The following is a 26,640-nucleotide window of genomic DNA, read 5'->3' on the forward strand; positions in this document are numbered from 1 at the left end:
TAAATTCCCCAAACAAACGTTTATTGTACAAAGAAAGACAGTAAAAAACATAACAGCTTCATTCAGACTTCTCTTCTGCAAAGTCGAAACAATACAAAAATACACAAAAACAATGCAACTGTATATAAATGCATGTAAGAGTCTTACAAAAGATTTCAATGTTTGAATATTGTGTTTCAAGTATTTGTCACTAAGCTGTCAGAACCAATGTGACACTCACTGTTCACCAGTAAGTGTCAGCGTTTCCTCAAACACAGCTGCTGCTGCTTCTTACTGTAAACATGAGTGCAGTTTAACATCACCCATTCCCACATTTCCCACACCATTATTCTATGAAGACACTGACCATAGACTAGCACTACTTCTTCCTTAGCAAATGAGGATTTTTGTTTTTAAATGAAACTGGCTTTGTGCAAACTGCTTATAAAAGACTGTTAGAACACTGTTCAAAAAATTCACCACATACTGTAGCATTCACTTCACTAAGACAAAACAATGTTAAAGTAAGCTTACGTACGTGCCTGTGTATGTACGCTGCAATAATTAAAACTGTAGACCAAACACCAGACCAGAAACAGACCACTTATAGAGATAAACCCATGAATTCATTGTATTTCATAGCCCATCCATGCTCTACAGCATAGGTGTCAAACTCTGGCCCTAATTACATTTGGCCCGTGAAGCCATACCAAATTACTATCAGAGCTAGCCTACTGGTATTATACAGCTAATATATATATTGTTTAGTATTAAGCTTTGCTTGTTCCATATTCAGTTTTTCATCAAAACTTGTTTGAGTCCATAAGAAAAGATTCATTCTTATATCTGGAGGAAGATTTTTTTTTCCAATAAATATTAATGTTAGCCCGCAACTTTGTTCCAGTTTTGAATTTTGGCCCACTGTGTATTTGAGTTTGACACCCCTGCTCTACAGTGTCTTTAAGTCTCTTTATGGATATTGGGCATTCATCAAGCCGATGTAATTAATTGCTTATGTTAATGTGCTAACAATGCCAATATTACATTATATCAGCATAAACTAGCAACTGTTTGCTAACAGTTTTGGAGGTAATGCCATGTTAGCGTTGCATTCACACCTTGCTGAGCTGCCACAACGTAACCAAACAAAAAACCATAATACATTAATGCAGTTTTACTGTGCATCCTGTGCATCCTGTTCTCCTGTGCTCCTCTTGTTCCACATTTGTAATTTTAAAGTTTTATTCCAAAATGGATCAAACTCGTTTTTCACCTCAGACTTCTACACACAATACCCTGTAATGACAAAGTTAAACCTATGGAGACCTGAAAGACCTGTGCCACTCCTTAGCAAAATGCAAATGACAGCCTACTTTGAGTTTGCTAAATCAGACCACTGGAAACAAAATGCTCTGGTCTGCTGAAACAAGGATTGAACTAAAAGCCAAACATTATGTCCGGAGGAAAACATTGTGCAGAGAAACTCCCCAGTTTACTAGATGGAGGTTCTGCATAGAAGAATTGGAGAAACTGCTCAAAAAAGCTGCGCCAAGCTTGTAGCATCATACTCAAAAAGACTTGAGGATGTAACTGCTGCCAAAGGTGCTTCAATAAAGTACCAAGCTGGATACCTATTGACATGTTTTATTTATTTATTTTTTTACTTTTAATAAATTTGCAAGAATTTGAAGCAAACTTCAATTTGTCCCTTTGCTTTTGTGATTAATTAATTTAATCCATTTTGGAATAAGGATGTGACATGACAAAATGTGGAACAAGTGAAGCAGTGTAAATAGTTTCTAGACTGTAAGTCCAAAGCCATATATCTCTCAATAGCATGTTCCAAGCAGTATGTGGTCACAGTCACACTCATGTAATATGAAAGTATGTTCAAAAAACCTTAGCAGAAATATTCAGGTATGCTTTAATGTAGCAAACAGGTGCTGTGACTGTTCAAATCTTTCATTGAGTGCATCTGCCATGGCACCAGTGTCTTGTTAAGGACTCCAAATGGATTTCAGAATAAACCTTTACAATGTATAACACTTGATGAGACCAAATCAAAACAACAACAAAAAAAATCGAATATAACACACTGACCTAGAAATGTATTTGAAAACAAATGAAATAAAAATTGTGATATAAATCTTCAGAGTTAGGGTGACTTACAGGACCTAAGTCTCATCATGACTTCCACTGGAAGCATAGACTAGACCAGTCATAGAAAACACACAGAATGTCTGTGGTCTGTGGTTGTGTTTCAGTCCATACTGGTGTTGCAGATGTTGATGTTCTTCATAGAAGTATTGAAGATGGCTGGCTTAAGACAGCTGTCCTCCTCACTAATAAAGGAAAAAGAGGGCACTTTTTAGAAGGTCATAAAAAAAATCGCTGGTTTTCATGGAATTGTGGAGAAGATGCCCTCAGATCTACAGGCACATATGGACCCTGCAAGAGGAAGAAAGTAATGGACTCCTTGATAGTGCTGGTGGTATTGCTGCTTTTTAAAAAAAAACAATTTTAATAGAATTACCTGACATTTCAGAATTAAACAAAAAGGGTGTTTTCTGGTAAAACAACATGGGTTAATAATTTAAAACTGTTCTGAAGCAATGGAGATTGATTCTACTAATTCCTACAGGCGTTCCAACTTTCCTACAGAGAAATCACAAAGAAAGTCAACGTGTCATTGAGTACAGTTTCCTTCAACATCTAAAGGCACAAGCTCCCAGGGCTCTGGTAGAAGACCTGAGCTTGGATAGGATAATATATATATTAGGGGTGCAACGATACTCGTATCGATATTGAACCGTTCGATACAGTGCTTTCGGTTCGGTACGCATATGTATGAACAATACAAAATTTGTAATTTATTTTATCAACTTTCCTTCTGACGATGCTGTCTGTGTTTAGCGCTCAGTGAATCTGCGTTCGACTACTCCGCCTAGGCTGCACTGTCCAGCGCAGATCCATTCAACACAGACAGCATAGTCAGAAGGAAGAGCGCAGGGCAAGCTAGCGAGACAGAAGTTAAGCTCTCCTTGCAACATGGCAAATTGAACCTCCCCCACCCTCATTCAAATCTGGCGTTTGGAATTATTTTGGTTTTCATGTGACGTATGACCCTGAAGGTAAGCGTGTCATGGACTAAAGTAAAACAGTATGTTGGATGTGCCACGCAATGCTCAATTACATGGGTGGGAACTAGTGTGTTAGTGCAGTTAGCTCGTTAATGTGTTGGCCGTCTAGCCCCACGCAGGGGTAGCTCGTTAACTGAGATTTTCCGTGTTGTGGCGTTAACGTCATTTCAACGAGATTAACGCTGACAGCACTAGTGGGAACACAACAAATATGACTGCACATTTACGCTGACATCATCCTAGTGCAAAGACAAGTGGAAGCAGACAAAAACAACAAGCATGCTACTAACTTTAGCCGAGTCATTTAGACAGCCGTTAGCACATGATTCTCCTTATGGGGACCTGATATGTTTAATATTGTGGCGAGCTCAGACAAGGAGGAGACTGAGGTGTCGTTTGGTCTTGCTTCCCGTGAGCTAGCCAGGGAGCACAGCCGTTTATTGACATCTGCAGAAGAACACTGCCGCTAGCTAACTGCTCAGCGCAGCAACCGCACAGCAACAACAGCAACAACAACACACAAGGCGCCCTCTGACCCCGGAAGGACACACCGTGGCAGCGAGAGGGCATCACCCGTCACTATGGCAACATAAACAAAACATAACTGTACAAACAGAACCCCGAACAGCCCTGACCCGCTACATAGCCCCCGCACCTAAGGGGTCAGTCGTCCCCGACGACCCCATTGCCCCACACAAAGTCCTGCAAATGTCCAGGTGCCTTCTTTTGGCGCACCGGCCGGTCACGACCAGCGGGGGAAAAGTCATTCGGGTCAGAACATGGGGTGCCACCATCATCCCACTTCTGACACCAATGTGGCGAGCTCAGACAAGGAGGAGACGGAGGTGTCGTTTGGTCTTGCTTCCCGTGAGCTAGCCAGGGAGCACAGCCGTTTATTGACATCTGCAGAAGAACACTGCCGCTAGCTAACTGCTCAGCGCGGCAACCGCACAGCAACAACAACAACAACAACACACAAGGCGCCCTCTGACCCCGGAAGGACACACCGTGGCAGCGAGAGGGCGTCACCCGTCACTATGGCAACATAAACAAAACATAACTGTACAAACAGAACCCCGAACAGCCCTGACCGCTACAATATGCTGCTGAAAATATAGCCCAGAAGAAGCGTATAGTATAGCTTTTATTTTGGAAAGAGACATTTCTCTGTAATAAACTCTCTTTTCCAAAGATGAGTGATTCCTCAATCAGATACAGGGCTTGCAAAATAAGCTAGCCCGACGTCCTGGGGGCTAGCGATTTTTCCAGTCGGGCTACCAAAATCTATCTCTGCCCTGCCCGTCGGCCTATTGTAGGAAGGAAAAATATATGTCAATGCTTTTGCATTCTTTCGGAAATGTAGCTGGGTAATTATGTCATTGGCATCGGTGAGCCACTGTCAATATGTGACATATTGAAATCGCGTTTGAATTTGCGCTTGTTTTTTGCTTTCACTTTGCAATCGCGCGAACTGTGTATAGAGAGCGACAGCACTGAGTGATGATAATTTGCGCACCAATTCCTCTGACATCGTCTTATTAATCGTTAGCTTACTATGCAAACATGACAAGTAAAATTTCCCGCAGCAAGCTTAAACATATGAGAGGTTGATCACGCAGAGAATCGCTGACGGTTATGTGTGTGTGTGTAAAAGCAGCAGGATATATATTTTAGTTCTGCTGAGCCAAATAAGACAGGTCAGGGTGAAGAAGTGACAGCCAAAGAAAAGCTTACCACAAAACGGAAAAGTTATGACAAATCAGACTATAAGGCAAAAAGAAAGTGCAGCTTTATGGTTTCATGGACAAAAGAATCTCTGTGGCTGCAATATGACGAGCTAAATAACCAGGGCTGCACATAAGTGGTCTGCAGGTGCGCATTCGCTGTCAAAGAAAAAAAAATAAATAAATAAACGCACACAGGATATGAAGTTGCAACGCGTGTTTGCATACATAAGATTTTCTGGAGGAGGACAGACATTTTTTTAAAACTCTTAAAGATGTCGAAGAAGCTCCTTTAAGCAATTACTTTGGTGTTCCTCTACCTCCAAAGAAATGTCAGAAGGAGTCCGAACCACAAAAGAAGCGCGTATTCTCGGAAAAGTGGTTGCAGGAGGTGAGCTGGCTTCAAACAAATGATGAACGCACAGAGATGTGGTGCAGAATGTGCCGTGAAAATCCCACTCTAGCGGACAAAAACAGTGCTTTTTATATGGACGCAAACGCGCGTTGCAACTTCTTATCTGGTGCGCGTCTTTTATTTTGACAGCGAATGAGCACATGCGGACCACTTATGTGCACCAGTGTAAATAACATAATGTTCTGCCGGGTGTGTTGTTGGTTTTCTCTCGATTTCTGAGTCGACAAGCGCCTTTGTTACTGGGACCAGTCATTTTAAAAAAGGCCCCCATTAGAAGCCATGAGAAATGCAAGAAATGCATTATTGCTCAGTCTGCAATATCTTTCCCAGAACAAACACCAATTGCAAATAACATACTAAAAATAAACCTGAAAAATCTGTTTAGAACAGCGTACTATGTTGCAAAGAGTGAACTACCACTGGCAAAATTTAGCAGTCTTTGCAAACTTCAAAAAGCAAATGGCCTAGATCTTGGTTCCACTTGTCTCTTACCTGTGACTTCAGTGGAAATTTCAAATTCAGGATCTGACACAGACTGATTCATGTTCTACACAGTTCTTACAAGTTCATAGAAATTTCTGTTCAATTAGAACCAAGTGTTTGAGTTGATGATTGTCATTTTTATACAATGTTGTAATTTGTGTTTCAACTATTTTTTGATTAATGTTTTGTTTCCTTTACAATATTATACTTTAATGTATAATATTGTAAAGGAAACAAAACATCAATCAAAAAATTGCTCTCTTTTTTATTCGGGCTACTTACATTTATTTTGGGCTACCAAAAACTGAAGAGTCCCTGCCCGAAGGGCTACCAGGGATTTTGAAATTTTGAGAGCCCTGAGATATATATATATTTTTTAATTACTTTTGTTTCAGCAACATTAAATTTAAAAACTGTACTTTTGAGTTAAAATATATATTTATAATTTTAATAAATGACAAATTAAAAAGGCATGAACATTTTTTTTGTATCGAAAAAATATCGAACCGTGACACCAAAGAATCGAACCGAACCGTGAATTTTGTGTATCGTTGCACCCCTAATATATATATATATATATATATATATATATATATATAAAGCCACTTTTCTTTTCTAACTTCCTGGAAGTAAAAGTTCTGGTGGCCGAGCAAATGTACGTACTGGTATGTACATTTACGCACATTTATTGATCAAAGAAAGATCTATACCATCATATTTAGTTCTCTTTTTCTTCCCCATGATTTCATTGCTCACAAAAAAGATGCAAGTGCTGCTTCTTGATGTGCCTCCAGGCAACACTGTGGCCTCCTTGGTGCAGCAAGTATTTGATTACATTTACTTACATTGCACTCTTATTTTGCATCTCTAACCAAAAGCAAGATGAAATTGTCTGAGACCAACCAATTCTCAGTTCTCTTTTATTTTGCTTGTGTTACTGGCTTCAGAGATGATCCTAACCTTACTCCTAGGCTATGTGAATATACATTTTCTCATCAAACTCTTCCCCTAAGCTTTGGCAATCAAAGTGACACAGATCAGCAACAATTTTCATTATTTAAAAATGAACATTTTGCCTTTCTTCAAAATATAGGGTTAGGATCAGCACCTATGATGATCTTGCTCAGGTTAAGTCAACAGTTAAGTCAAACCTGTGATTGGATCCCTCAACGTCTTCAATGCTATCAGGCAGCGGCCTGTTGGCCGTCTCAGGAAGTAGCATTGTGAGGGCTGAACCCAGCAGGGGGCAGAGGCCACACAGAACCATGGGAGCGTGAGGACTGACCCCCCTCAGAAGGTACATCATGGGAGCCAGGACGCCACCAGTGCGAGCACACATAGAGCCTATACCAATCCCATTTTGTCTGAAAAATACAATGAATAAAAGGGCCTGGTTACAGGTGCTTATTATGGATATCAATGTGATCTCTGTCTACATGCCATAAAGTTTTGAATAAATTCTGATGGAATCTATTGGGTGTGTGGAGTTGGGTCATGTGAATAATCCATCAAGATGTGGTTTACATCCACTGACGTCTTCAAGGTCAACATGATGATTTATTGGAGAGAAAAAAGGACTCATACCTTAGAAACTATGTATGTATGTATGTATTGTCAGCATATCCTTCAAGGTCAATAGAGTGACCTGAAATTCAAAGTGATAATAGTGCTATTTAAAACTATGCTTCTTACCACCATTGTTTGCACTGACAACAGTTAAGCATAAAGGGATGATATATACTAAATATTGCATTACTTTGGACCTCTGACCTCTTCTCCAAGGTCAAATTAGGTCAAACTTTGATGAAATATCTTTTATCTTTAAAAATGTAAATTCTCCTGCCTTTTTTGTATTGGTAACATTTAGGAAACAAATACTAGTGTGTGGGGATTCTAAATATCACATTATAGTTTGCATCCAGAAATAATTTCCCTTAAAAGTAAGTACTGTACCAAGAGAGAGCTGCCTTGACAGAGGTTTGCACTCTCTGAGTGCCATTGTTGGTTAATGATTTCTTATCAGACAATGTCTTTATGGCATTTGTCTTTTCTGTGGGGGGGTCGTTTCTGCACTTAATTTCCATTACAGCTATTGCTTTCTTGCTCTCACTTTCACTCTGTATTTATAGATAGTAATGTATACCTTATATTTTCACTTACACTATTCCACCTTTCTTATCTGTGAACACTCTTAATAACAAACATGTAATGTAAATCATGCATGAATCCATCTTAGTAAATGGAACAAAGCTGGATTCTTGCAATTTAATGTAGATATAGTGATTTGCTTATGCATGAGAATGAACACATGTTTGTAATACACGGCAACAGCATTCTCAGGATTAAGATACAGCCAGCAATAATCATAAAGACATTATTTTAATGATATCTCAATAATTCCAGTTGGTATTTATGGCAACAAGGTAAATCTATAAGTGCTTAAATTCACCAGATCACCAGACACCTATATAGGGTTAGGGAGGTCGGTTTTGGGTTATAATTAGGGCTGCTCGATTATGGCAAAAATGATAATCACGATTATTTTCACTGAAATTGAGATCTCGATTATTTGACGATATTTATTTAACAATAACAATGTGTTGAATAATGACTTTAAAGATTGTCAAAAAATAATATAAAATAGTGTGCAAATACTGATAACAGTTTAAATGTTTGCAATATAAGAAATAAATGAAAAATGTAAACATCTATGTTTAGTGAACTTTGCAGTGTTGCTCTGTGGTGCAGCTACGACACCGTAGCAAAGTTTACACACTGTGTCTACTTGATCCACGTCTCGACTCTGCGAACCCATAATGATTCCACACCACTGAAGTTTTTTTACCTCTCTTTTCAACCAACGGCAGTCACTCTCCTCTCCAAATAACTTCTGTTTAGCTTTCCGAGCTTCCCTCGGGTCCTCTTAATCAGCGGTAGGGATGGGTACCGGTATCCGGTGCAATTATGGCACCGGTTCTGACATAAACGGTAGTAACCAGACCGAAAAGCAGCGCACATTTCGGTGCTTTATTTCGGTGCTTTTTTTTCCCTGAGCTGTGATACACTTTAGATTCTAGCCAATCATTTTACGTTTCCGAGGATAGTAGGTGGGTCCAGGTACGTACGTTCTTTTAGAGCAGAGCTACAGATTAAAAATGCCCAAGGCGAAGCGGTCAAAGTCTGGCTGTACTTCACAGCAAAATATGCAAACTCAGCAGCCTGCAACAAGTGCTTTAAGCTGATACTGTGATACTGTCAAAGGAGGTAACACCTCAAATCTGATGAAACACCTGGCGACGCATAGTGTTTTTTTTAAAAGCCGAGAAATGCGCCGTATTTGATAGCTTGCTGCGAGACCTCACACCGTGCACATCTACTGCGGGTGTGGTGCCTGTTATCGGACCCGGAGTTAGCAACATCCCCCAAAAACCCGAAGAGGAGAGTCCTGGCCACTAGCCTTGCCAGTGTAGCAGAAATGATGAGGATGATGATGCAGCAGCAGCCGTTCTTCTCTGCGCGAGTAGCTTAATGTTGTTCGTGTGTAATTTACGTTGAGTAGGCTAACCACGTTATTACATTCATGCATGTAAGGTGAACTAGCAAACATCATCTTAGCTACATGCGGCTGTCTTCTTGTTTGATGGCAGATACTCCCTTCACCCTGGCCAAAAAGGCTAAAAGGACCAAAGAAAAAGAGGGAAACAGCTAAACATGAGAGGTTTTTGGACAAAGTTTGTGTTTTTTCCATTGTTTAAGCACTGCTTCCAGCCAAGAGTGATATCATATATGCCCTATAGCTGCAGAAAAGGCTAACATCGTTATCTTTTTACAAAAAAAACAGCTGAACATGAGAGGTTTTTGGACCAATTTTGTGTTCTCCATTCTTTAAGCACCGGTTTGAGCACCGTTTAAGCACCGGCACCGTTTCAAAAGTACCGGTTTGGCACCGGTATCGGATAAAACGATACCCATCCCTAATCAGCGGTCCCCAACCCCCGGGCCTCGGACCGGTACCGGTCCGTGAGTCGTTTGGTACCGGGGCCGCAAGAGTTGAGGCTCAGGTGTGAAATGTATGGTTTTCAGGGTTTTTAGCGTTATTTTGTTATCGTTTTTATCATTTACTCGGTTTTCCTGGGTCTTTTCACGTGTGTTATGAATAAATCTTTTTTTCGGTACCGGTACTAGTTTTATTTTGTTGTATTTATCCGCGACACCTTAAAGGCCGGTCCATGAAAATATTGTCGGGCATAAACCGGTCCGTGGCGCAAAAAAGGTTGGAGACCGCTGATCTTAATTGTTGTGACACGTGTTCGAAATGCAGAGAGGTGCGCTCGATTTGCCACACGGAGCAGCGCGAGAGTAAAGCACGAGGGAGGGGCTAATAATCGGCTCAGTCATTTTTAATGATCGTTGAAAGCCCAGATCGTAATCGTGATTAAAATTCGATTAATTGAGCAGCCCTAGTTATAATAAGGTTCAGTCCTGTGGGATTTTCATATATCTAAAGTAGGGATGTTAAACTCTTTATTGGCCTTAAAGTCTCTTCCTGCCAGTGTAAATATGTTCAACTATACATTAAATCCTATTTAATAATAGTATGTCTCAGTTTTTCTACATTATAAAGAAATGCTGATATAATAGCTGAAAGAAATATGTTAGCACAAATAAAAAAGCTATCAAACATAACCCAAATGCAGTCCATAATCTATGTCCTCCTTCACATTTTTCCTGTCATCCTCCTCTTCCAGCATCCTGTCAGCCAAATAGAAGTCTGTCCGGGGCTTATGTTTGATACGCCTGATGTAAAGGAAAGCCTTTAACAGGAAAGTTGCAGCGTTTTAACCACATTCTAAACTTCGTTAGCAAAACCAACTCTAACACTAACACTAGTTAGTCAGATGAGTGAGACACTTTAAGTATCATGAGTTATTTTTTTTAAGTTTTCCTAAACCTTGCTGTATTAAATTTAATCTAGCACTTCCGAAAAAAATAAATGTAAACAATTTCAACATTAATCATAATGGGACAAGTCTCAAAACTGCTCTGCAGACAGTTCGACCAGTAATCCGGTGTGCCATACATCTAAAACCTGTTGGTAAGTATTTGGGCTAATGAAGCTTTTCTATAAGCCTGATAAGCCTTTTGCCCAGGCTTTGATATAGTGATGTAGTTAATGAAAGAACTCTTCATGGGCCGAATAACTGGATTTTTGGATGAGCTAACAAAGAAACACCAAAAGTCATGTTCCGATTTCTTTGAATATATATATATATATATATATATATATATATATATATATATTGGAAAATTATTCCAGAAACAACTTGCCAAAATGTTTTGTGTTTCTATAAAAATACCATTAGGTAACAATCACTGACTGCCTCGTCAAACTGCTTTTGTGGCACCATTAGCAGCTGCCTTTAGAAGACTCCACAGTTCTGATAATAACACAGCCTGTTTAAGTGAAATTGCTAGCCAGAACATGTTTAGCTTTAGATAGTGAAGGAACTCTTTGTGTTGTAAGACTCCCGGGTATTTGGAGGGTAACACTCACCTTATAACAGTGGGGAACACCTCAGCAGAATACACATAAATAATAGACAGAGAGGCTGTGATTCCAAACTTTCCAATCATGGCCAAGACCGTTCTGACGACAGACAAATCTAAAAGAAGATAAAAGGATGGCGAGAAAAGCTGTAAACTACATTTTTAGAACAAGTAGGGCAAAGAGTTAATCATGCACAGTCCAGCTAAGCTGTCCTGAGCGTGTGTTCATACCATCGGGGATGAAGATGGTGAGCAGACAGGCAGTGCCTCCAACTGCTAAGAAAGCTAGCTGGGAGATCTTACGGGAGCGGTTCAGGGTGAACAGGGTGATTGTGCGCGCAGGCATCTCAACCAGACCAAAAATCATCTGAGTCAGGTATATATTCATTCCAAAGTCAGAAATGTTGAGGGACAGGCCATAGTACACGAGGACATTGACAAACCTGAGAATGTAGGAGCAAAGAAAGAAAGAAACGCTTCTGCTTGAAGGGAAATGTCATGGCAAATGTCATTCCTTTGATACCTTTGAATGTATTATTTGTTGTTCATGGAAAAATGAGATAATTCCCACTGCTGTTAGTCTTTGAAGTTCCTACAGGATGATGCCAAAATAAGTTACATAGTGTAAAACAAACCCAAATCAAAGCTGGTTCACTTGGTTTTCTAAGTAATGAGCAGCAAAGCCTCACAGAGAGTTTAGCTTGTTCTGTTCATTAGTGTTTTTCCCCTTAGTGTGCGTTCCTGTTTTTCCTTTTTGTCTAAGCTGTTGTTTGCCCCTTCAGTTACTTCTTATTTTAGTTTTTATTTTGCAGTTACATCTTTATGGAGATTTTTGACTTTTCAATTTGCGCCTTTGTTTCTCACTCTTGTTCTCTGATCAAGTTCACGTATGCCATATGATTCATCTCCCTGGAGTGCACACAGTCTTTGGGTGTGTTCCAGTAGTCTGTTTTGCTTAGGAAGACTCCTAAGTGAGATAAGCGACCAAGAAGTGACTGATCCAACTCACTGGCGCGATATGGCAGCCTCTCTTCTGTCAGTCTGCCCCAGGGCAGCTGTGGCTACAACTGTAGCTTGCCTCCACCAGTGTATGAATGTGAGAGTGAATGAATAGTGGTATTGTAAAGCGCTTTGGGTGCCTAGAAAAGCGCTATATAAATCCAATCCATTATTATTATTATTATTACTAAATACTAAGGAAAGAAGTGCCATGCAGTCCCAGAATTCTCTTTTTTCCCCTCTCACAATCTGACAATAGAAAGAGGCAGCAAACTGAAATGTCATTTGTGACACCGGCGACAGGTCACTGGTCGCTTTGTATTATTCTGATTCAACCCCCGTTTTTTTCTCTTGCAAGCATGTAAGTTCTTCAGCTAAATTCCTAGCACAGCCAACTAAACCGCTTTATCTTTACTGACCATTCGAAAACTCGAGAAAAAGAATCTAAAGCATAAACAAAGTGGAACAACTCATGGAACTGTAAACAGCATTTTCCTTCTCATAACCTGCTTATAACCTGCAAGACTGATCTCTGAACATCACAACACTGGAAGGAAAACCACGTCTCATTAGGTTGTTGCTGCATGAAGAATGTAGAATTGCTCTTTAAAGATTATGAACTCTGTTAACTGATCAAAGTCTGTTTAAGGTTCCGTATAATTTGGTTTAAATTAGTAATGCACTTTGCTGTATTGCAGCCTTTAGGATAATCACAAGGGATAAGTGACGGTTCAGTTCATTTTTACTGTGTTACTGAGGAGCACTAAGTGGGGTTCGCCTCTAAACACTGAGCAGGAGGACTAAGTGAAGAGTTTTTAGACAGAGAGGTTTGACATAACTTTGAGCCGTGGTTCTTATCTAAATGCCCCACATAAAACAATGGGGGTAGAACAAGTTGTGGTGAATTAAGATGCGCATTTTGTAGTCCATCTTCTGCACATTGTAGTTTCCGCATCGTTTTTACATTTACTGGCTATAAAAATCAGCCTGCTGGACTATTTTTACAACACACTGATTCACAGTAGATTTAAGGATAGTTGGAGTAACACTGCAAATCCACTTTGGTACAATTCACTGTTTGGTACAATTAAGCAATCACCATCCACGCCAGATATGTGGCCAGTATGAAAGAAATGCAGAGTAAGGTCAGCTGATCCTGATTATAGCATCAAAACAGCAAATGGAAAAAGCTTGAAGTGACAAAAACAAAGACTTTATTGCTCTGGCACAGATGACTATCTCGTGTTTCGACAGGAACAGGGACTAAAGCAACATCCGCATTTCAATTAATAGGAAATGCATCAATAAAAGCTATTTGATGACTGTGATGCTTGTGCGATAGGGCAATATGTATAAAAAAACACAGGGTTAACTGTTTCTCATCTGACTGTCAGTAAGAACTATCTGTAAACATGGATATTTTAGCAGGGCTGCAGTGAATAAACCCCTTATTGCACTGATGGATTCACATTTGAGAATTCCGTGGTGCAAAAACCAAAGGCACTCATCCTTAGCCATGAAAAATGTGATATGACAGGACATCCTTTATATTTTTAACAGGACATTTAGCCCTTAGGAACGATATAAGTCTTAATGCTTCACCTCAACTGTAAGTAGAATCAAACTAGTTCCGCAGGCTTCCACTGTAGCTTTTCATAATCAGATTAGAGGCAGAAAAACAAACTGTCAAAAAGCAAAATTCTAGACTGCAGGGAATGTTGAAGAGGCACAAAACTCCAAACTGCTTCCTATATCTTTTTAGGGCCAAAAGTAAAACTGTGCACACAGTGTGGTGTGGCTTTATTACTCGAGGGGTTTTTCCAGCTTTAATGTTGTTTTAACCCAGTGAGCTAATGCGTGTTTCACTGATTATAGATAAGCCCTCTGTGACTTGGTTCATGGCCTGCACATCCCAGCTAGTTGTGGCTTGCTGTTTTTCGCAACCTGTGTGACATCAGTTAGCAAAGATGTGCCAGAGATGCTATCAAAGTGCATTACATATAGATTAGCAAGCCAACACTACTGTTAGCTGATAAGCTCACAGTTCGACCTTAAATATTTAGGTGCCTGACTGCTACTTCAGCTGTTCTCTTTCTACTGTAAGTCTATTTTAAGCCCAGTATTTTTTTGCTAGCCAAAATTTCATTTTATGTCCCAGAAATAGATTTACCTAAATTAGCTAGCTGGCATTAGCATGAGCTAAGTGCTAATATTCAGCCATGTTATGAAGTATATCAAATAAGTTTGATTTATTTGTTTGTTTTGGGTTCAAATTCAAATAGGTCTTACATGGAGATTTTGTTCAGATGTTACATTTTTCCTGGATAAATAAGACTCAAGTATTTAGAAGCAAGACAAGCTTACTCATTTGTTTTTCCCATGGTCATTTTTTCTGTTGTTTGAAATTTGATTGAGCTTATAGCACTAATTTGTCCTTATTGCATTCCCAAATCCATGTTTCAGACAGACTCTTCAGCCCCTGTTGAGAGTTTAAAAGGTCCCCTTAGACAGGACTGAAGGCCGACATGCAGAGGTGGGGATGTGGATGATAAGCGTGAACCCTCAGGAGCAGTCTTGTGCTCAGTCTGACTCTGACTGAAAAAAACATGTGCTTATACTCACCACAGATAAAAGACAATCAGAGAGTGCTTCCTCATTCTTGGTGTTCGAACAAGGTCAAGGAACGAGTGTTTGTTCTTCGCTACAGTTTTCTCTTCGGTTTTACAGACCTGCTGTGAAACAAGCAAGACAATAGGTATCAGTGTCTGTGGTTGAGGGTGCAAAATATGTTCAGTAGTTCTGTTTGAATAGTTTGCATGTTTAAATGATACCCACTTATCAAAAAACACATGAAAATAAGTAGTGGCTCCTGAATAACAGAGGAGGATAAAAATAGAATAGCAGTGTCATAGAGGGAATATTCTCACTGCTAATAAAAACTATCCTTGACATTCATTTGTAATGAAACATTATTTATCTTTGCTTCTAGTGCTTTAATGATATCTGCTCTAAGCTGTGTTTAATTACCTTCCTACCTACAACACTACAGCTGAGTGGAAAGCCACGTCTGTATAAAGAGCGTAGCATGAGCAGCACGTTAGCAGAGCTGTGTGTGTGGAAACAGTTATATTTAGTAGCACTGAATAAAAAAAGAAATGCACAAGGTGTAAAAATACATTGAGATGAGCTTCTGTGCAAATCCAGTAGTTGATTTGTGTTTTATTTTTACTGAGCCTGTGCACTTTTCCAGTAATGGTGAAAGACGGCTGGCTCCTGCTGACAGATGACGCTGTATGTGTGCTTGTCTGAAATTGATTCACACAGACTTTTGACAAAACCTGTGAGTGTCTGAGACCATGAGCAGGGCTTGAAATTTTAGTCAGTGATTTCTTGCATTGTAACATGAAAAAAATGGGAAATGTGCGGTTATATGACCATCCAAGCAGCTGGTTCACATAAACCTTAGACTGCCATCGGGACACAAGGATTTACTGCACATTCAATAAAGTCAGAGATATTTCATGGACCAGACGCCTGTGGTTTTTGTAGTTTTCCATATGTTTTTTGCTGAAACCGCAGATGAGAGTGAGCAAACAAAAAAGAGATTCTGTTTGCAAGTTTTCTTTTAAAACCTGTGAGGTGTAAGTAATGACTATATTTTGCATATTCTATAGGACAAATTCAGTTCTAACAAAAGATGAAGAAAAGCGCCACAAGATGCATAGATGTTAAACTGGGTAACTTCAGAGGCAGACTTCTCTCTACAAGCCAGATATTTCTAAAGTTCATATTAGTGTATATATGTTTATGGAAGCCCATTTCTGCCACAAAAAACAAACAAACAAAGGATCCATAACTCGAAATTTAGAGTTATTTTCTCGAAATTTAGAGTTAACAAGTTAAAATTTCGAATTAGTAAGTCGAAATTTCAAGAAAATAACTCGAAATTTCGAGTTATGGATACGTGTTTTTAGGGTTTTTTTTGGTGGCGGAAACGGGCTTCCATATTCGTTTGACCAAACACATGCAAAATGGGGAATTTAAAAGCTCTTGAAATGCCCTGCATTATAGACACCCCATTAATCTCAGGGCCAAAGAGCACATTTACTAGCCAAACTGGCTAGTTTTTAGACTACCATTAAGGAAAAAAGATGAAAACAAAACACCTTCAAAATCTGTAGTTTTATTTTTTTTCTAATCTGACTCCAGGAAAATGTACACTTTCAAGAGCCTACTGCAACTTTAATAAAGAACCTTAAGGGCATCATGTCTGTGCAGTGTACTATGCAGAACCAAAAAAACCCTCTTTTTTTTTCTAGACTTGGAAGTATTATTAAGCTTCCTAGCACTAAATAATGCTGTAGAGTTTAACCAAACTGATAGCTGAGCACTTTACCCCCTTGTCAATTAATCCTCCAAAACAGTATTATTCAGGCTTCAAAAAACAAAGTGCAAAAAGCAGTGGGTGATTTTAAAGTGGCTACATCCACATTCAGTGACAAGTTAGTGGGGACAACTTGGCACCTTCGTCCTCTTTTATCAGCATCAGAGGAGCACCATTTAAGTCTTGTTCACACAGGGAGTAACGAGATCACACAGAGTCAATGAGTTTCAGCAACTTCCGGTGAAGATGGGAAAATAACCACTTATTGATGCGAATTGGGCAGGTAGGCGAGATAACCTTTTTCAGCAGTGGCTCCTTGCAGGATACTGGTGACTTACAAATGACAGAGTAGTAAATACATTACAGGGGCAAACAGCAACTGAACATCGGCTAGCAACCAACCACAAAGACTTTATCTCTTCCACCAGGGAAGTGTTTTTTAAAACTAAGTTAATGCCATGATCCCAGGTCATTTCATTCATTCATTTGATCTTTGAGTCTTCATTCATTCGTTGTCCGATCGTCTGCTGTCCTGCCGCATTATGCCATATTTCCAGGTCTTTGTGGATTCATGCCAAGTTGTCAGGTTTAAGGTTTTTTGCATGTTTATTTTGTCCTCGCCAGGTTTTTTCATGTTTAGGATGCTTCATGTTTTCGTTCAAGTTTTCCCCAGTTTTAGGTTATTGCTTAGCTTCAAATTATTTTTGCCCTTTTATTTTTTGTACTGCTCAATAATGCCATAATAAACGGCATGTTTTCTGTTAGAATCAAGTTTTGTTTTTGCGTGTCTGCATTTGGGCCCTCCTCTTCACTCCACACAGTCTGCATCCGCACACTGTGACAGTTAATAATACCATTTTCTTTGTTGTCATAAGGCTCATATAAAAAAATAACATTTGCTGTAGTTTGCCAAAGCTCACTCCAGAATAGTGAGAGAGAGACAGATTTAATTGCATTTGGAAATTTTTTCACGTGTCTCTCATCTGTAAGGCCCAAGACTGTTCGCTTTGGCAAAACAGTTTTGCAGCTGTTGCTCACTGAATTTGGCAATTTTTGTGTTAGGTGTTTACTTAAAGCTGAAATGAATATCTGGAAATCTATAATGATCATCTAAGCACTCATGTAGGACAGCTACTTAATGAAGCTACTTAATTTGATGGGACTGTTAATCAGGCCAGTGCTACATGTGTTACTAAGGATACTAAGAACTGCTTAGTCAGCAACATGAAATGGCAAGTTCCATAATTTCAGCTCACGACAGGAAGAGAAACTTATTTTTTTAAGAGTCTATCACCAAAATGAAAAAAACATGTTTTCTCACTTCCTTTCGGTGGTTCCTAAATTTGCTATGTATTCGTTTTTTCAACATTTTCGAACTTTCAAGGTTTTAGTGATGCCTCCCTGATGGTACTGTTAAATTTGATAGGATTCCAGACATCATCAGTTTATTTGCAGTACTGTGCATGTTAGGGAGACCAAAAAGACAAATGCAGTGTCTAACCAATATGAAGAACCAAGAGTCCAGTAACAGAATAATCTCAGCTTTAGACGTATCTAAATATTTAGAATGTGACAAACTGTTTTTTGTTTTGTTTTTTTAAATCTTGAAATCTTCTGAGATCTATGTCACATAGGCTAATCCTAAAATTTGGTGATAGGAAAAAAAAAGCTTTTTAGATCTTTGATGAACAAACTAAATTTTTATGGTCTCTTAAATTTTTCAATGAGTTGACATAGAGACCTTAGTGTGCAGTAAGACCATGAGTAGTAGCAGTAGACTAGTATTAGTAGGCTTAGTGGCCCACCATCAGACATCTGTCAGCACAACACTCAATGTCAGTTTCGAGTGTTTGCTGTATTCTACAATGACAGCTGTAGAAAAAAAAGCTCATGTGTAAGAGACAGAATTAACCTGTACCTGACACATCTCCAGGTCTTTAATGAGGGGCTTCCCGTTTATCTGCGCTGCCTTCTGGATCAGTTTCCATGCTTCTTCTGTCCTGTCATTGGCCATTAACCAGCGAGCAGACTTTGGCAAAACCCTAAAAAATATATTACAGATAGTTGTTCTTTACACACATACTTGACTCTCGATGCCTTAATTGGAAGCTATGACTTGTCGCATCACCTAATTCTCAAACATCTTAGTAGAATTCAGCTATTATTGACTGTAGTATTAAAGTATTAAAGTAAGGGACAAACAAGAAGAATTCAAAAGTAGGTCAGCGTGTTTTTCTGTAAGACCACACTGGCTTGTGAGGAATTTCATATAAATCACAACAGTGAGCATTGGCTGTAGTTTTATTTTCTGAACCACAGTGTTCAAAAACTCAGTCTGTTGTTGATTAGTTCCCTTCTTTCTTTGCTTTCTGATACTTTTACCAAATCATTATTGGAAACTAGTCAAAATTCTAGGCTGGGCTGCTCCACACTCACCAGATGTAGAAAATAAAGAGGAAGCCAGGTGCGGATATAGCCAACTGCAGTTTACGCCAGTCTCTTATGAGATACGCCACACCGGCCAGAAAAATGTAGCCAAAGCCAAAGAAGTAGTCTGTGATTATACCCGCCAACATCCTCTGTTTTGATCCGGTCCATTCTGTGCCTGTGCAGTAAGAACATATTAATACACAAAGCTTGACACACAATACAAAATACTATATGAAAGATATACCAAAAATAAATAAGTAAAAACATCAGTCAAGTCTTTGATTAAAACTACTTTCTATTTTAGAAATGTCACTGTACACATACTCTAGTACTTTTTTTTTTTTTACAAATTTAACCTGCATGTGCCAAAATGGTGGAGTGCCACCATTAAAACTGTGGTTGAGCCCAAGTGTTCATTCTTGTTAAATTATGAGAGAAGAAACTATTTTCTCCCTTCATAACATCTAATGGTAAGTATAAATGCAGGTTTTAGTTTAGGTTTATAATGCCATGCTTTGTAATCTTGTAAGCACTGTGCACCACATTCATTTATCTTCAAAGTAAAGAAGGAGAAGCAAAAACTGTACGTAAAACCACACCAATCCAACCAAGTATAGGTAACGTAACATGTTTTTGTAATGTGAGAAAACTTTTCTTTGAATTACTTCCTTTTAATTCCTTTGAACAACAACAATTCATATAAGTTGATGATCTTGGTCAAAGGATAATACACATATCGTGCTGATCAGAATTTTTATCTGCACTATTGACACTTCAACAGTGAAGACATTTAGCATCTTGTTTAACTTCTGTTTTCGTGTAACCACTGCAGGACACTGACCAAGGACAAAGGCATTCATGATAACACCAGAGATGGATGTTCCAACCATAAAGCGAAGGGCAGTGTAGATGTAGAAATTAGGTGCGAAAGCAGCAGCGACTCCAAAGATAGCCTGGCTAGCTAGGTTGACAAGGATAATTATCCTGCGACCGTATCTGCGACAAAAGATTTCAGAAGTTAGTCATTCCAGTAAATGACACTCAAAAAATTCTACCACTACAAACTCCTAAAAGAGTAAAGTACTTTGTATTCAGATCAATAGAGCTCTGAAATGGGTATGCTATGTTTAACTTACTTATCAGCCAAGTGTCCAAACACAACCGCTCCAACAAGAAGGCCAAACATGTAGATAGATGAGCCCACATTGTTCAGGCTGGCATTATCGCACACCAGGTCCCACTAGGAGGAAGAAAAGCAAGATGTTTCATGAAAACTCTTAAACAGTGGAAAACAGGCGCAGTGAGTGGCACATTGGTACAAATGCTTTACTTTGAAAGGGATTGGAGACAATTCTGTGATTTTAAACAGCTAGAATACAAATTGATCCCCACAGTCACCCTAGACAAACCCTTTACTCAAGGACATGATATCTCAGAAAGATTGGATGTGATCATCATGAAATTTGGCGAGATAGCAGGAGACGTTTATGTCCCTCACAGAATAAGGTCTAATGATAGTGTTGGCACTAACATGAATTTTTCACATTTTTTTAAGAACTCGGGAGTCATTTAAAACATTATTTTTTACTCTTGGACCTTGAGAGAGCTTGATCACATAGGGATATGTAAGGAAAACTGCACTTTGTTAAAGCCTTGTGTCACCTGACTATAATTTCAGTGGTCACCCAGAGAGAAACAGTTCATGTAGAGAATCACTATCTTTGGTGTTGTGGCCAGTGGCGTGTCTAGAAAATTTTTGTTGGGGGGGCCAGGTAGGGGCACAGATTTGGAGAAGGGTGGCAGATTTAATTGGCAGATAATGTTTTAAAAAAAAATTCTACCAACCCTTAACCATAATTCAATAATCCTATAAACCTAATAACCAAATGCACTTTTAACTCTTATTAGAATGAGATTTTAACCACTACGGTGCAAAGTTTTTAGATACTGCGTTGATAAAGTACAAGAGATACAATCAGTGCTTTGTCAGTGTTTACTCAGCAGTCAAGGACGGCAATATTTGCATAGTATTTTTACTGACATATAGTGCACATATGTTTTGGGCAAAAACATTTTTGAAAATTAAAATACGAACATTTGTAACAAACAATTGACAAATTAGCCAATGCAAAACTTTATCTGCCTGTTAAAAAAAGAAGATAATCTTCTCACAAACTGGTGTTTGATTTTGAAACAGGAAAAAAGTGGAGAAACAACTGAAAAGACTAACATTTGAATGAAACCTGAAAGCAAGTAAATACTTTCTATGCTGCCTTATCGTAACTTTGGTAATATTGATAAAGAACAGCACTGGCTGATGATAAAATACAGTCAGCTGGCATGGTGACACTGCCAGTATTAACCTGCAGGGCTGGACTGGGACAAAAAAATTGGGCATTTTTACTACAGACCGACCCACCAGGTAGTAAAGCCATAAAGACTTTGACTGAAAACAAACCCTGTTGTGACAGTGATGTACAGTCTTGTTGGTATATGTATGATTTCTATACATTTTACGTCAGATAAAAACTTTGGTTGTAAGATTTAGATAATTATTTAATAAAAACTAGGTATTTTAAATGAGAATAAGAAAGAAAAGTATTTCTTTGTGCCCACCTTTCCCTGTTAATGCCCTACCTGGCCCCCTGGCAAAACTTTGCTAGACCCGCCCCTGCACAGTTACCAGCTGTCTGCTACATAAAAAAGGATCCTGGTGTTATTTGTCTCTCAGAAACAGTTCATAACTTCAACTCGTTCATGTCACCTAAAAGGTAAACCTGTTTCTCCATCACCTGTTCAGCTCTGATGGTTCAGTAAGGACATCTCCTGGTTTCATCTTCATGTTTCCCTCTCACCACATATCTAAACAGACATCATGACCAGCAGCTTTACAGCTGTGGCTCCAGCAAACATCAGCTGATACTAGAAATTAATATTAAATACATTCTAACAACAGCCGATCAAGCTTAAACGTGCTGCTGTTGTTTAGCGCAACATCTGCTGGTTTCCTCTTTCTGGCGCAAAGTGGGCGATAAACAAGAGAGAAAAGCCGATCAGCTGATCATTGATCAGTTTCATGATTGAAGTAGCAACAGGAGAGGGAGGGGGAGAGAATGAGAGAAGAGGCAGCTGTGCAGCATAAAGACAGAATAAATCCAGCTTTGTGTCTTTTTTCCATTCTAGCTAAAGTCCGGGACAAACTGCGTCTCTTCTCAGCTCAATACGAAACGTGTAATATTTTCTCTGAATGAGGGACCATTCCATTTTTTTAAGGAGCCGTTGGCAACTCTACTAACCTTACGAATAAAATAAAGTTCACTATCAGTAACATCATAGCACCCACCCAGCTGTATAAAAACTCCGTCAAACTGGCTAGAACGCAGTATGAGTTATTGCAACTGACAGTAAAAAGTCAGCAACATGAAAATAAACTCCACCTAAACTTGGTTTATATCTGACCCAGATAGACTGCAGGTCATAACTTCTTACCTGAAGTTCAGTTCACCTGACACTCGGACTGGTGGCTGCTTCGGGTCTCTCCTCCTGCCTCCCCTTCCCTCATCCACCTGTTGCCTCTGTGGAAGCCCCGTCATAGCCACCACCAAACAACGGAGTTATTTCTACACATCGACCTGCATCTGGCCAATCCACCACCTCTCATTGTTCATGCCATTACAAAAAAAAAAAAAAAATAAGTCACTGGGGATATGCCCGGTATGCCCGATGGCCAGTCCAGCTATGTTAACCTGCAACCAAATCTGCAGCTCCATACAGCAATGTTACGACTTAGATTATATCTTATAACGCATAACTCTTATGTTAGCTGCCCTCAGTAGCATACTGTCTGAAATATTCCACAGCTGCAATAATTCTTTAAGTGTTATTTTTTTCCTTGGTATTCTAATTTCACCGAAGTTTACTAAACTCAACAAACTTGATATTACTTACCGGGACATTTATTCTGTCCTCATTTTCTTTCACCGAAAAATTGTTTCCTGCAGTGCCATCTTTCGCGCTTGGCTCTCCTACCTTTGCTAACGTGATGCGCATAGCGCAGAAGCGATGCTGCATTCACTTACACTCGGATATCTGAGCGTCACCGTGAAAACATAATCGGACATTTGATATTTGATTGAATTTTATTGTTTTGCCTTTGGGGTGGCACCTGGGGTGGCCAGTCTGGTTTGGGGGGTGGCCTGTGCCCCCCCAGGCCACCCCGCTGGACACGCCATTGGTTGTGGCACTCTCCCGTAAATTTGAATTCAGGAATCTTTAAGTTGGGCAGCACAGTGATGCAGAAAGGTCACAGCAAGAAGCCCTAGGTTCAAATCTGACATCTGGTTGAAGTGTTTCAGTGTGAAGTATGGATGTCGCCCTCGCGTTTGCATGTTTTGTCCACACAGAGTCCAAAGACATGCAGCTAGTGGGGTTAGCTTAATTCGTGATTGTAAATTGGCAGTAGGTGTGAACGTAAGTGTGAGTGGTTGTTTGTTTCTCTGTGTTAGCCCTGCGACGAGCAGTTAATATGTCAAGGGTGTACCCCTCCGCTCCCTCTATGGCAGGTAGGATAGGCTCCAGGCCGACCGTGATTCTGAGTTGGGTAACAGGAAAAAATGGATGGGTGGATTCTTTAAGTTCTGTGTCTCTCTTGTTCAGTGTCTCCAACTGGATATCTGTGGTAGAGAGAACTCTGCAGCCTTTCATAAACTTCATTAACTTTGTCTCGACAAAAGGTGCTAGAGCGTTTGTAGGACGCTCTAGCAAAGTGCTCTTTGGTTTTAGAACTAACATTACAGATCAGTGAGGTCCTTTATAGCATAAAAAGCTAAAATGCTCCAGGCCGACATACATCTTCTAATCGAATGATGAGTCGATTGTCCTAAATCAACTGCACTTAACTCATAATTTTCTCCTTAGTTACTGTATTTACTGGAGATGAATTGTGTCTTACATGTAGTTACAGTGCCCTGTCCAGTTACATCATTTTGGTCATGTAACTGCTGCTGCTCCCCGCCCCTCACGTGTATGTTTCAAAAACATTATCCAAGTATGTAGGGATGCCTAGAGGGCCCTGCCCTGCATGAGTCCAGCTCTCAACTGTAACCCCATTCACCCCTGTCTCAAATGTCACCAGAGGCCATTGTAATAAAAGTGTTAAGTCTCTCCACATTCCGTATCTCCATGCTGAACACATCTGGGTTTATCCAAGAGGCTGCTGGATTTACACTCACCTCAGTTACTATAGTGTTTTGAAATGTCTCTGTGCTGTACTCCCAGCCGTCCGGGCAGCTCCTCCGGGTAGGATGTCCATTGCCAAGAGATTCAGCACTGCTGTGGTTTAAAGGGACGGTGCAGGACAGGTCAAGTTGTCCATCACGGGTGGTTAGAAGGCTGAAGTTTGAAGAGGCTGGAGTCCCCGCTGAGAGCCCGGGAAAGCGGCATAAATGAGGAGGGACTGCCCCGGTGAAGACTGAAACCAGCATGTGGAATGCCAGAAAGATCTGAGGTAGACAGATCCACACATATAAGATCTTCTGGAACTTCCCAAAGCCTCCGATAACAGAGAGGATTTCATCAAAATTCATTGTGCTGACTGTTGGTGAATGCACAGTTAAAATCTGCCTTATTATAACTAATCGGATCTAATTCAGAAAGTCCAAAAGAGCTCCTAAAATGAAGCTGGAATACATGCACAAGCAGACAAAGCTTCAGTCAAATGTCTAAGAAAAAAAGGCTGGAATTTATGCCTGTGCCAGGCTGATGATTAACAGGCAGAGTCACTCTCATTCATATGCAGTCACACCTGTGCTGCGCCGCACTCTAAACAGCAACCTGTGGCTATCTGTAGGAAAGTGTGCAGCTCTCTGAGGGTGATCTAACCTCCGAGTGATGGGAGTGAACCAAAACAGGAGGGAGGAGGTTCCTCACTGTGGGAGGAGCTGCTGTGTAGTGGGCTGCTTGCCTTTTGACTCTCCGCCCCTCCTCAAAAAGTTTCATAAGAATAAATTAGGTAACCCGTTTTGACTTTTTACCAAGAATTTGTGGCTGTCTCTCCCAGTTGACAAACAACTTGATTCAGCTGAATTATTTGCCCAGCATTTCTTGCAGCAATAAATGCGGATCAAAAAAAGTTCTGTTTGTTTATGAGAAAACCCAAAGGCATCACATGGCTCCTCAGTTTCCTGTATTTCAGTTGTCAGACTAGTTCAACTTGTTGTCAGTGTGACTGAAACTGGGGGGGAGGGTGTCTTTGGTGGTGAGGCAAAGAAGCATTACCCATTTCAGAGCACTATTGAGGAGGAATTAGAGCTGCTTTTTTATGCTACTCCATCACTAGCTCACCACTTCCCAAACACATCCAGTCATCTCTTGGTTTGTGCTGCTGATAATATAGTTTAAAGAACCTCGATTATTTCTCCGAGGAATCCTCATGCATAGTAACTTATATGCAAACTGGAACAGAGCTCCCAGGGGTAATCTGAGAAGACTGGCATTCTTTGATTAGGCGTGGGGCTCCCGACACTGTCAGTGGGAAGGACAAGAAATTACTTCAGGAAGAATAGAGGAGTAGTTACACATAATGATCGAAAAAGACCAGAGGCAACTCAGTACAAGCCCTGCTACTGAATTCTAAGCAGGAAATACAACTCCGGCACTATTACATAAATGCTACTCGTCACTTTCACAGAAGGAAAAAGTAGCGTAAACAACTTTAATTTTTCAAGAGCTTCTAACAGTGTTCATTTCTGTGCCACCTGCACTGCCACTCATTCCACATTGCAGCACCATCTTGTGGTTACATGGAAACAAATGGAACTGTACAAAGCTGCAAAGAATCAATATATTTTCAATACTGGAGCTTTTCTGTAGTCAGTGTGGGCAGTGTGTCTAATTAAATGTTTCTGCTTTGAATGGTCGACCCCAAATATTTAAACTCTACCAATTTCAGTATTCACCTTTTCATCTGTCTCGCTCTCATTCTTAAACATCTATCATACCCTCAACAGTTTCATTCCTCTTCTCGCCAGAGCATACCTCCATGTATCAGTACATGTCTTCTCCATTCCTGAGATATCCTCTCATTTTCCAATGTTGTGTTAGCCAGTCTCCATATCTCAACAGGTATATCTGGACTAACTGCCTTTTTCATTCATCACCCTTTTCATAGCTGCCCCCACGTCCTTCTTACTAATCCTCTGGGCGTCTTGATTCTCTATCTTTCCTCCATCCGCATTCCCCTTTTTCTCATTTTCTCATTGTTTTCTATGTAAAATGTATGTAAAATCAGAAAGCATTGATGCTAATTATTTAACATCTATAACAACATCTTTAACAAGAAGCAGTTCAGAGCTGATCCCGAGTGTAATCCCACCCCCAGTTTAAACCCATGTGTAACTCCTACCATGCACCCCACAAAGAAGCCAAAGGATATTTGTATATTTTGTATAAAGCAGTTTTTTGTGTGTATGGATGATGTGTTGTTGAAGTATGTTGATTGCCAATGAAAATATAATTTCACATTTTAAAGGTCAACACGCA

General features: G+C 39.8%; 1 protein-coding gene across 1 annotated transcript; it reads right to left on the reverse strand.

Moving 5' to 3' along the window:
* LOC146692719 (solute carrier family 22 member 6) lies at positions 1 to 24,765 on the reverse strand. Its single transcript, XM_085432893.1, has 10 exons — positions 24,333 to 24,765; positions 20,238 to 20,341; positions 19,943 to 20,097; positions 19,108 to 19,276; positions 18,590 to 18,713; positions 14,910 to 15,019; positions 11,520 to 11,731; positions 11,296 to 11,404; positions 6,893 to 7,105; positions 1 to 2,321 (listed from the first exon to the last, which is right to left on the reverse strand). The coding sequence occupies exons 1-10, from the start codon at positions 24,684 to 24,686 to the stop codon at positions 2,240 to 2,242; spliced, it is 1,632 nt and encodes a 543-aa protein (XP_085289019.1). The 5' UTR covers positions 24,687 to 24,765; the 3' UTR covers positions 1 to 2,239.
* Between the last annotated feature and the right edge of the window lie 1,875 nt (positions 24,766 to 26,640).

Source organism: Copadichromis virginalis, linkage group LG15 (assembly GCF_057382275.1).
Source record: "Copadichromis virginalis isolate Kocher_CV1m ecotype Utaka linkage group LG15, C_Virginalis_male_GT1.1, whole genome shotgun sequence".
Lineage (NCBI taxonomy): Eukaryota > Metazoa > Chordata > Actinopteri > Cichliformes > Cichlidae > Copadichromis > Copadichromis virginalis.

Coding starts and splice junctions, on each gene's coding strand:
- LOC146692719 (XM_085432893.1), bottom strand. CDS start 24,686: ATGAATTTTGATGAAATCCTCTCTGTTATCGGAGGCTTTGGGAAGTTC. Junction 20,098..20,237: donor TTTGGACACTTGGCTGATAA/GTAAGTTAAACA, acceptor CTTTTGTCGCAG/ATACGGTCGCAGGATAATTA. Junction 11,405..11,519: donor CACCATCTTCATCCCCGATG/GTATGAACACAC, acceptor ATCTTCTTTTAG/ATTTGTCTGTCGTCAGAACG.